The sequence below is a fragment of the Vigna umbellata genome, chromosome 1, assembly GCF_029865625.1.
Source record: "Vigna umbellata cultivar VRB3 chromosome 1, Vumbellata_1.0, whole genome shotgun sequence".
Lineage (NCBI taxonomy): Eukaryota > Viridiplantae > Streptophyta > Magnoliopsida > Fabales > Fabaceae > Vigna > Vigna umbellata.
Window position 1 is genome coordinate 7214878 of NC_142165.1, and position 12247 is coordinate 7227124.

Sequence of the window (12247 nt, forward strand, 5' to 3'; positions counted from 1 at the left end):
AAAGAGCCCACTGCTTCTTGACATTATTTCGAACGTACATCGCGTTTGACGTCAACATTGACAACGGATTCCAAGCACAATTTTTTTTAAAAAAAAAAAAGTGTAAGAAAGAGAAAGCGAGAGCAAAAGAAGGGAACGAAACCAATGGATCATATGCATTCATGCACCATGATAACATAACATCATTTCATAGAAAGCGAAGAAAATTGTTCAAAAAATCCGTAAGGGGAAAATGAAGTGGTGAAAAAGGTTAGCAGACCTTTATATCTAAATCTCTCTAATGTTTTGCTCAGTATTTACCAATGTTTTTTCAAAAAAGATCTGAATCCAAGAGTTTCTTCTACGATAGCACACCTCAAGGCACTCGTCGAGCCTATTAATCTTCACATCATTCATCCATAGGGTTTGTACACCCTCCACGAGGTTAGTACACCTCACATCATTCATCCACAGGGTTTGTACACCCTCCACGAGGTTAGTACACCTCATATCATTTCATCCACAGGGTTTGTACACCCTCCACAGGTTAGTACACCTCACATCATTCATCCACAGGGTTTGTACACCCTTCAAGAGGTTAGTATACCTCACATCGTTCATCCATAGGGTTGGCACACCCTCCTCGAGGTTAGTACACCTCATTCATCCACAGGGTTTGTACACCCTCCACGAGGTTAGTACGCCTCACATCATTCATCCACAGGGTTTGTACACCCTCCAAGAGGTTAGTATACCTCACATCGTTCATCCGTAGGGTTGGCACACCCTCCTCGAGGTTAGTACACCTCACATCATTCATCCACAGGGTTTATACACCCTCCACGAGGTTAGTACACCTCATCCTTCATCCACAGGGTTTGTACACCCTCCACGAGGTTAGTACACCTCATCATTCATCCACAGGGTTTGTACACCCTCCACGAGGTTAGTACGCCTCACATCATTCATCCACAGGGTTTGTACACCCTCCACGAGGTTAGTACGCCTCACATGATTCATCCACAGGGTTTGTACACTCCCCACAAGGTTAGTACACCTCATATCATTCATCCATAGGGTTAGTAAACCTCATATCCTTTATCCATAGGGTTGGTACACCGTCCACGAGGTTATTACACCTCATCCACTTCATCCACAGGGTTGGTACACCCTCCACGAGGTTGTTACACTTCAATTCTCTCAGCCTTGTCCATTGGTTTAATTCCCGGTTGTTCCTTGTTCATTTTGAAATCCGGACGAAATTTGCGTTTCTTTCTTTACTTAGCTTTTACTCCGATAATACAAAAATCTCAAATTTTCATATTATCCAATAATATCTAAGTAAAGAGGGGCAGCTGTCAACACCCAATTTCGTCCGGATGGACTAATAGATTTATTTTATTTTCATCATGAGTGTAAAATAAAAATTAAAAAAAAATAATAATAAAAACAAATAAAAAAAAATAGAAAATAAATAAAAAAACAGAGAGCGTTCGTCCTACACCGTTCGTCCTTGGACCTGCGCGACCGTTCGTCCTTTGCCCTGAGCGACCGTTCGTCCTGTGCAATTCACGACCGTTCGTCGTTTGCTTTATTCGACCGTTCGTCCATTCATACCTTTAGGACGTTCGGCAATTCTCAGCCTCAACCGTTCGGTCATCCACAAGCCACCACTCGACCGTTCGGCCATTCATACCTTATGACGTTCGGTCATGCAGAGAGTAAACCGCTCGTCCTCAATCGTTCGGCCATTTGGTGTCATTGACGTTCGGCAATTTTCAGTTCAAACATTCGACTGTTCAGCCTCTCATGTTTACTGAACGTTCGGTGTTGAAGTGCTTATTATTGAACGTTCTGTCTTGTTTGTTTTAACGTTCGGTAGTGATGTGGTTGAACGTTCGGTCTTGATGTGTTGGAACGTTCGATCGTGATGTGTTTGAACGTTCGGTCTTGTGTTTATTGTTGAACGTTCGGCCGTGATGTGTTTGAACGTTCGGTCTTGATGTGTTGGAACGTTCGGTGGTGATGTGTTTGAACGTTCGGTCTTGATGTGTTGGAACGTTCGGTCATAGTGTTTTAATGAACGTTCGGTCTTCATTTGAACGTTCGGTCTTGGTGATGTTATTCTCATTTGAACGCTTGGTCTCCATGATGTTTCTCTTCAGTGTTCGTACGATGCTTATTTTCGTCCAACGTTCGATTTTGAGCGTTCGACCTTTTATGGTTTGATCAGCAAAATGCGTTCGGTAGTAGTGTGGTGAGTCGTTCGTCCAAATAGTGGGGCGTTCATTTTTATATTGTTTCACTTTATTTTGTTTTAATAAAAAATATAATAATAAAAATAACAAAAAATAAAAATAGAAAATAAATAAATAAATAAATAAATAAAAATCTGGAATCAGGAGATGTGTCTCCGAATTCCTGGAAAGTTGTCTAAGAAAAACAAAGAAAAAAGAAAAAACCAAAAAAAAAACAAAATCCCAGAATAAGGAAGATGTCTTAGGAGATGTGTCAGAGCAGTGCGGGAAGTTTGGTTTTCTTTAAGGACCGCGATATTCCAACAACGTATTTTTAACACTGTTTTGACAACGCCACGTGTCGTTGTTTGATTGGTTTGTTTTAAAAAAATATTTTTTTAAAACCTACGAAACGGAAGTCCGTAACCCTTATATTTAGTGAAAATCCGAAAATAGCCTTTCTCTGTTCCATTGGAAACGAAGGACCGTTCTCTTGAAAGGTCGAAGGTCGCGTTTTGTGTCGCTTCACTTTGTTCTGTGTACGTGGTGTTGTCTCCGTCCAGTTTCGTCTCCTGTTATCGTGCGGAATGGGAAGTTCCGGTGACCATTGTCCGACGACGAAGGTAAGTGGTTTTTCATTCCATGTCGTAGCTTGGTTATTCGGTTTGGGCATCTCGTAGCATGCTTATTTGGTTTTGGTTAAGGTTTGGGGTTGGTATCCTTGTGTTGTGGTTCTTGGGTTATTGGGTTATTGGCTTTCGTTGTTTTGATGATTTTATTTTGGTTTATGCAGTTGAGTGTTCGTCACTCTTTTTCGACAAAAGTATATATGTACTTTGAACGAACGCTTGACAGACGAGCATCGGTCATTGATTGCGAGGACTCCATTTGCGTGGTTTTTAGATGTCAATGTCAATGTTAAAGTAGGTAGAAATATATTGAGTGAGTTATTGGGTAAGTGGGACGACTGTAGTAGTGGTTTTTTAGTTGGGAATAAAGTTTTGAATATAAATGAAAATGATATTTATTTAGGGTTGGGATTGAGTACAGATGGTGCAAATATTAACTTAAAGGAAGAGCTGGGCAATACTGAATGTGTGAAATACATAGGCAAAGGAACAATGGAATTGAATTCGATATACAAAATTCTAATGCGAAAACACAAGAAAAAGATACCTTGTTCTCATTTTTGTAGCCTTTACCTCCTGGTAGGGATAAGTGAGATTTTATTTCCAAAACGTAGCGGGAAAGTGTTTCCCGTAATGTTTAATCTTGTTGACAACTTAAGTGGTTTGGGTAGTTATTGTTGGGGTAGTGTAGTTTATCGTTTTCTGTTACGTAGTTTGTGCAAAGCTTCAGAAGGCTTGAAGAAAGGCAAAGGTATTTCAAACGTTTACGTCGATGGTTGTGTTTACATGCTGCAGGTAATTAATAGTATTTGATGTAATTACTTAAATTGTTTTTTGAATTAAGTTTCTTACAAGTTAAGATGATTTATTTGTCTTAGGTATGGTTTTTTGAGCTCTTTGTTCCACCATGTCAACACTCAATTTTGTCCGGGTTGTAAAAAAATTCTATTTTTATTGGTTATTTATTATTTTCCTTTTTATTATTTTACCTTTTTGTTTTATTCTATTTTTATGTATTTAGATTTTTTGTTTTTAATTCAATTTCTATTTTTCTTATCTTCAATTTGTTTTAATAGAGTTAATTAATCAAAATAATTAAAAAATTGAAAAATAAAATTAAAATTGAAAACAATTAAAAAATAAAATAAAAATTAAAAAAAAGGGGAAATAGAAAAAGATAAAAAAACGTGGAAAAGGGGATGCGAGGGACGTGTCTGGAAGGGGGGGACAAGGTGGTTACAAGGAATATTTTCCAAGATTTTAGGAGGAGGATTTTGGTTGGGATCAGAAGGAGAAAAAGGAGGTTTTGAGAGCTCGGTTGATTATCTTGGATCATCCATCGCTGAGGAATTTTGGACCATTTTTTCTGCACCGGCAGAGAACGAAGAACGCCAGCTACAAAGGTGAGAGATCATCGGAGACGAAGCAGAAAAGGCAAGCAGAGCTACAAGAGGTAAGCACTCACTCGTGTGGATGTAATCATGTAAGTTTGCTGCATTATGCTTCATTTTTTATGCTTGAAGTCACCTTGCTTGAATATGTATCGTGGTAGGAGTCTTCCCCTTTCTCTATTCTACATTCTCACTGAAAATTTTCATCACCTTTCTCTAAGAACCCCTGCACATTGGAGCTCTGAAAATCCCTTTGGTGTCAATCCGTTTCAAAATACTTGAGCATCACGAGTTCTCCCAATTTCAACATTCTTTAATGCCTCTGTTCACCCCCCAACCAACAACAAGATTGAACCATTAAGCAGAAATTCATACACAACCTATAATTCCTTTCCTCTGCAAGAAGAAGAAACAACCACCACACTGGTCTCACATAGCCAAAAAGCTCCAACTCACTCACTTCCGAGCCTCCACTAGGCTCCCATCATCATCTCGCCAACCCATTTTTACGTATGATCTTCCTAGAGTTAGTAGAGATCTCACACAGAGCACTGCGAAGAGTCATCCCAGGGAGTGCGTTTTCGTCATTCACGAGAAGGGAAAGAGAGAGTTGAACGCCGCAACCGGCGGTAGCTCCGGTGGAGTGTGGTGTCACTGGCGACGTCGAGACTAATAGAAGGTGGTGGCGCGGTGGCTGGTTCGAAGGCATAGTAGTGCATATGCGAAGGAGGTGGGGAAGCAGAGCTTGGCCGCTGTTAATGGCGCTACGATGTTGAGTTCCGGCGGCCTGAGCTGTGAGGGAGGTGGCCGAAGAGATAGACGGAGATGCGGCGCGGGGAGGTAAACCCGTCCCTGGGTTGGCGTTTTCGAAGCGAGGAGTTCAGGTTGTCACCGGAGAGGCCAAGTCGTGGTCTTGGCAGAGGTGGCGGCGGCTGGTTCCAGCCGAGGTGGCGGCAGCGTGCCTCCCAGATTTAGGGTTTTCCAGAGAGAAAGAAACTTGGGTCTCTGGAAAGTGTGTGAGATAAGAGAGGCAGCTTACGGGAGGGTGTTGGATCTGAGTGGATGAGTGAATGAGAGCGGGAAGGTAGAACCCCTAGGAAATTCTAGGTTAGAAACCATTCAATTGGGCCAGGCCCAAAATTGAGCGTACGTCCAGGAACCTTTGGCTTTTAACGATGCGTTCGTCATCCAACCTCATTTTCCCAACGAACGCTCGTCCATAACGAGCGTTCGCCATCCAGCCACATCTTCCCAACGAACGCTCGTCCAAAACGAGCGCTCGTCATTCGGGCTCCTCTTTCCACATCTTCCCAACGAACGCTCGTCCATAACGAGCGTTCGTCATCCAACCTCATTTTCCCAACGAACGCTCGTCCATAACGAGCGTTCGCCATCCAGCCCATATCCTCCCAACGAACGCTCGTTAATAACGAGCGTTCATCATCCAGCCTCATCTTCCCAACGAACGCTCGTCCAAACGAGCACTCGTCGTTCATCATCCAGCCTCATCTTCCCAACGAACGCTCGTCCAAACGAGCGCTCGTCGTTCGTCATCCCGCCTCATCATCCCAACGAACGCTCGTCCATAACGAGTATGCGCCATCCAACCTCATTTTCCTAACGAACGCTCGTCCCAAACGAGCGCTCGTCATTTGGCCTCCACTCACCTCATCTACCCAACGAACGCTCATCCCCAGCGAGCGCTCGTAGACTAGCCTCCTCTTCTCAGCATCCGTTCGTCACATCATCCATTGAACGCTCGTCATCTACCTTCCTGTACTCAACGTACGTTCGTCGTATCACCCAACGAACGCTCGTTATTCAGCCTACATTCACAACGTTCGTTCATCCTCTATCAACGAGCGTTCGTCATTTAGCCTAAGTTACCAACGTTCGTCCTTTATATTCCCCAACGAACGTTCGCTTTATTTCGACGAACGCTCGTCATTCAGTTACATTTCTAAATATCCATTATGTTCCCCAACGAACGTTCGAACGCTCGTTATTCTTAACGTCCGTTCAGCCATTTTCATTTCTTTTGTTTATTTATTTTATTTTTTATTTCTATTTATTTATTTATCTTTTTCTCTTATTTTGTTCTATTTATTTTAAACATCTATTTAGCCTTAAATATATATGTAATAATACAATATTTTAAATAAATAAATTTACAAGAAAAGTTTTAAAGGTTTAAGCACACGTGTGACCGCTCGCGTCGTCCTTGTGCTAAAAACCTCTTCTTCTTTTCTTAAATAAAATTTCAAAAATACGTTTTAAAGGTTTAAGCACACGTGTGACCGCTCGCGTCGTCCTTGTGCTAAAAACCCCTTCTTCTTTTCTTAAATAAAATTTCAAAAATACGTTTTAAAGGTTTAAGCACACGTGTGACCGCTCGCGTCGTCCTTGTGCTGAAAGCCTTTTCTTCTTTTCTTAAATAAAATTTCAAAAATACGTTTTAAAGGTTTAAGCACACGTGTGACCGCTCGCGTCGTCCTTGTGCTAAAAACCTCTTCTTCTTTTCTTAAATAAAATTTCAAAAATACGTTTTAAAGGTTTAAGCACACGTGTGACCGCTCGCGTCGTCCTTGTGCTAAAAGCCTCTTCTTCTTTTCTTAAATAAAATTTCAAAAATACGTTTTAAAGGTTTAAGCACACGTGTGACCGCTCGCGTCGTCCTTGTGCTAAAAACCTCTTCTTCTTCCTTAAATAAATTTACAAAAATATGTTTTAAAGGTTTAAGCACATGTGTGACCGCTCGCGTCGTCCTTGTGCTAAAAACCTTTTTCTTCTTTTCTTAAATAAAATTTCAAAAATACGTTTAAAGGTTGAACACTCGTGTGATCGTTCGCATCGTCCTAGTGTTCAATACTTTTCTCTCTTATTTACGTAATATTAAACGAGGGTATGAGTGCTCGTGCGATCGTCCGCATCAGCCTAGCACTCATTGCTCTCAAGTCTTCCTAAATAAGCAGATAACAGTATGAGTGCTCGTGTGATCGTTCGCATCGTCCTAGTGCTTAATATCGTTATCTCTCTTTTCAAAAATAATTAAAAGTATTTAAATATCATTTTAAAGGAATGAGTACTCGTGCGACCGTTCGCGTCGGCCTAGTACTCGTTACCTTCTTTTTCTCGAAAATATTAAAAATATAAAATCTCCAAAAATTAAAAACATCTGCTTTTCCAAACAACAAACAATCTTTTAGCTAGAACTACGTAACCCTGATTTCTCATTTTGAATGAGAATACGTAGGAGCAAGGTCAATCCTTGTCGGGCCCAAAAAACTAAAAAAATATATTTTGTTTATTTATAATTTTATTTTAGGGGATAGTTAAACATTTTGAAAACCACATCATATTCGCGCATTTAGTTAAAGGTACTGCCTTAGGGCAGGCGTTGTAGGGTGCTAACACCTTCCCTACACGTAACCGACTCCCGAACCCAGAATATGGTTTTCGTGGACCGTGCTTTATCATTTTGAGGTTTTTTCATAGTTTTCCATAATAAACTATGGTGGCGACTCCAAATCTCTTTTCAAAACCCGTTTCTTATTTGGATCGTCGTCCCGTCGCGATTCCGGTTGCGACAGATGGCGACTCCACTGGGGACGTCTAGAGAGTCGAGCCATTTAATTAGATGCGCGAATTTGGTGTGGTTTTGCTATGTGTTTTTCTTTCCCTTTTCTCTATCTATGCTTGATATTTAGAATAACTGCAATAACTGTGGAATATTGAACCCTAGGGTAGACAATATGTTTATATCTGCCTGGGAATTTTTCTGGTTGTTTTGCAGGTGAGGGTTTGGGTGTGCATAATTTCCTCCCTTCACACACACACTTTTGGCATATCATGAGTGGGGCCCTATACCCGGGTCTGAGCGTAGCTTAGAATTAGAGGAGTTGTGTAGCGGTGTCACTCTGGGATGTACTTCCTGTTTGGCTATCGTGAGAACTCCAGCTAGAGTCTGTTCTCTTCATTTGTGTCTTCACACCTAGTTGATTACTCGACTGTTGTGGAAATGCTATGAAGGGGGCCATAGCTCTAGTAACCTTTGACCTTTAGGTTCAGGGAACCATCCTGGTGAGATTGCATATACTTGACCTTGAAATCAAAGCAGTGAACCTTTGTTAGGGCACGATGGGAGAAATATGTACTTCTGTAACCCTCATGCTGTTCGTTTTTTTTGATATTACATTTCATACCATGCATGTGCTTTGTTTCGTCATGTTGTTTTATTATCATGCATCATATTCATACATCATTTAGTAACATGGTAATTTTAAGGGAAATCACAGGTACTTACTTGACTTCATACGAGATGGATGTTAACACAAGATCCGATGCTACACGGCACACCGACTCTTCCGATTTAAGAAAGAAGTATAGTCTAAGGACCCATGTTGGAAATTTGACCGGGCTAATAAACTTGGGAAAATCTTTTTTGGCTGCTTTGGGAAACGGGGCAATTGAAGACATCCCCAGGATGGTGTCGAATACTGAAGCAAGCACTCATTTTTGTAACTCACCAGCGGAAATAGAATTGTTTATTAATCATTGTAAATGGTTGGTGGGAGAGATGAAATCTTTCATTGCCCGGGCGCGGGATTGATGTACATCATAATTGTGTTTTGTTCCTTAGACTATGTAATGGATCAAATTTCCTTTAAATGAAAGATAAGGGATGTTTGTTGGTATCGGCTTGTGTTAATTTTCCATCAGTATTGTCATCGTTATCCTGTGATTTCCACTTATCACTAGCATGCATCATGTTTTCTTTTGTTTTGCATTTTTCATCCTTATCTAATTTAATTTAATAAAAAAAATAATAATAATCAGCAGTACAAGTGAGAAAACAACGGCAAATTTTCCACGACATCCGTACAGGACCAGAGCTAACTCGAAGGTCATGGAGAATTGGGAGCAGTCACACGAATCTATTAAGGCCGATGTCAACCAGTTGAAGGATCAGATGACCCAGATTTTGGCGGCTCTCGAAGCCCTAAAGACTACGGGAGGGGCGACGCCTGCGCAAGTTGAGGGAAGTGCTCATTATTACCCTCCGGTGTTCAGTTCTGGGAGCCAATCTGTTCCGTTCCCAATGTATGGATTACCTCCAGGTTACACCCCACCTGTGGGAGAATACACAGAAGGGGAGCAGGCTTCATTCTCTTTCCCTACCACTGTCAACATACCGCCAATCAGTATTCAGGGACCTGTTGTAATGTCTGCACCCATGATAAATGAAGGAATGCATGCAAGCATGTCTGATGGAATACGAGTAACTCCGGTGCCACCTGTGATTACCGGAGAGGGATTTTCTACAGGGGCTGCACCACATACCTCGTTTCAGGGGGTAATTAGTAATGTTGATGGGGCGAAAGATAAACTGGAGAGCCTAGAGGCAAGATTGAGGGCTGTGGAGGGGTATGAAAGTTATGGATTTGGGGATGTGCTAAAAACCTTTTTCTTCTTTTCTTAAATAAAATTTCAAAAATACGTTTAAAGGTTGAACACTCGTGTGATCGTTCGCATCGTCCTAGTGTTCAATACTTTTCTCTCTTATTTACGTAATATTAAACGAGGGTATGAGTGCTCGTGCGATCGTCCGCATCAGCCTAGCACTCATTGCTCTCAAGTCTTCCTAAATAAGCAGATAACAGTATGAGTGCTCGTGTGATCGTTCGCATCGTCCTAGTGCTTAATATCGTTATCTCTCTTTTCAAAAATAATTAAAAGTATTTAAATATCATTTTAAAGGAATAAGTACTCGTGCGACCGTTCGCGTCGGCCTAGTACTCGTTACCTTCTTTTTCTCGAAAATATTAAAAATATAAAATCTCCAAAAATTAAAAACATCTGCTTTTCCAAACAACAAACAATCTTTTAGCTAGAACTACGTAACCCTGATTTCTCATTTTGAATGAGAATACGTAGGAGCAAGGTCAATCCTTGTCGGGCCCAAAAAACTAAAAAAATATATTTTGTTTATTTATAATTTTATTTTAGGGGATAGTTAAACATTTTGAAAACCACATCATATTCGCGCATTTAGTTAAAGGTACTGCCTTAGGGCAGGCGTTGTAGGGTGCTAACACCTTCCCTACACGTAACCGACTCCCGAACCCAGAATATGGTTTTCGTGGACCGTGCTTTATCATTTTGAGGTTTTTTCATAGTTTTCCATAATAAACTATGGTGGCGACTCCAAATCTCTTTTCAAAACCCGTTTCTTATTTGGATCGTCGTCCCGTCGCGATTCCGGTTGCGACACACCAAAAGGTCCTATTGATAAATTTCCACGAATATTGCATTGGATGAATATAAGTGTTGGAGACAAGTTCGTAAAACGGTGTATGGAGACAGGTTTGGTAAGTTGTTTGTTATCGAAAGTTTTGTTATGTTTTCATATATTGACAAAAGTTGTGTAATCTGTAATGTGTTGTTAAATTTCAGGTTGTTGACGATGTTTGTGGTGGTCCTTCAACCAAGGATAAGGAGGAATACAGACCAACACCTAAAAGAAAGGATGCTAAACCAAGAGGAAAGAAGAAACAAAAAAGAATTCACAGAGAAACTTTTATACGAATCTCATCACGTGCTACTGAGGCGTACCTGATTCAGGTGCACAATCTAATAGCAACATCTGCTATGTTTAATATGGTTTTCGGTTTGGTTACAGATATTGAGGTACTAGATTATCATTTTGTTTTTGTCTTACAGATATTGAGAACAGGTTTCTTTCATGCGGATCCTCACCCTGGAAATCTTGCGATTGATGTGGACGAAGCAATTATTTATTATGACTTTGGCATGATGGGAGAGATCAAATCTTTCACCCGAGAGAGACTGCTTGAACTTTTCTATGCTATGTATGAAAAGGATGCCAAAAAGGTCTTGATTTTGTACTACCCTTGGATTATTTAAATTTACAACATTGTCTTTTACTTCTAACTAATAAGAAATCACAAGTTGCTATCAAGGAATTTGAGATTTCCAACACTTTTAACTGATGAACTTTGCTATCCATCTTCAGAGTTCTTAAAACATAAATAATAATATACCAGAAACAATGATGCAGGTTATGCAACGCCTTATAGAGCTGGGAGCACTCCAACCTACTGGGGATCTGTCTTCAGTAAGAATGCAAACTATTTGCAGTTCAAATATTCTCATTTTTGTCTTCACTCTTGGCTTCTTAGATGATAAATTTACCTTCCAGGTGAGGAGATCTGTACAGTTTTTCCTTGACCATTTGCAAAGCCAGGCACCAGATCAGCAGCAGACCCTTTCTGCAATCGGGGAGGTTGGTCAACACTGTTACATTGCATCAGTGAATTCATAATATTTTTGCTGTTTGTTTCACTTGGTTACTACAAATTATCTGCAGAATCTTCAGTCCACAATTTATTATTCAATGCTTTCTGTGTCAGGATTTATTTGCAATAGCACAAGACCAGCCATTCCGTTTTCCATCTACCTTTGCCTTTGTTCTCAGGGCTTTTTCAACACTCGAAGGTGTGCATCTTCCCAATTGGCAAATTCTCCTACAAAAAATTTGAGCATGTCCCAGTGTTTATTATTAGTTTCACATTAGTATATAAATTATAATATGGTAACATCATCCTTTCTGGTGAAAAAACCAACTTCTTTAAAATGAATTAAAAGTAAGTTTCAGTAATGATTCTTTCCTTTTTCTGACAGGCATAGTGTAACATCCCAAAATTATACAGTCAACAACTATATAATAGAATATTCACATATATTAATATATCAAATCAGTCTTACAGTAAGGAAATAACGTACGCTCTTGGCCGAGCGGCCTTACATAGATACATAAAATTTTACGAGAGTTCACTAAGCAATAAGAACGAACGGTTTAAAAAACTGAGGGAAACACCGAACGTTCCAAAATTTATTATAAACAAGAGGGCGTTCGCTCTAAAACAACCCACTAACATAAATAAACTAACATATAACCGAACGTTCTATGGTTCGGCCTTCACTTCAATCT

General features: G+C 40.2%; 1 protein-coding gene across 1 annotated transcript; it reads left to right on the forward strand.

Moving 5' to 3' along the window:
* Positions 1-10589: 10589 nt before the first annotated feature.
* On the forward strand, positions 10590-11948 carry LOC148204496 (protein ACTIVITY OF BC1 COMPLEX KINASE 7, chloroplastic-like). The gene is made up of 7 exons (XM_088110808.1): positions 10590-10604; positions 10690-10857; positions 10957-11127; positions 11315-11371; positions 11456-11539; positions 11667-11751; positions 11938-11948. Exons 1-7 carry the CDS (start codon positions 10590-10592, stop codon positions 11946-11948), a joined length of 591 nt encoding a protein of 196 aa, XP_087966934.1.
* Positions 11949-12247: the final 299 nt, after the last annotated feature.

What these genes read in the sequence shown, in the direction of transcription:
- LOC148204496 (XM_088110808.1), top strand. An exon ending in CTGAGGCGTACCTGATTCAG is followed by an intron (nt 10,858 to 10,956) that starts GTGCACAATCTA and finishes TTTGTCTTACAG; the next exon opens with ATATTGAGAACAGGTTTCTT. An exon ending in CTACTGGGGATCTGTCTTCA is followed by an intron (nt 11,372 to 11,455) that starts GTAAGAATGCAA and finishes TTTACCTTCCAG; the next exon opens with GTGAGGAGATCTGTACAGTT.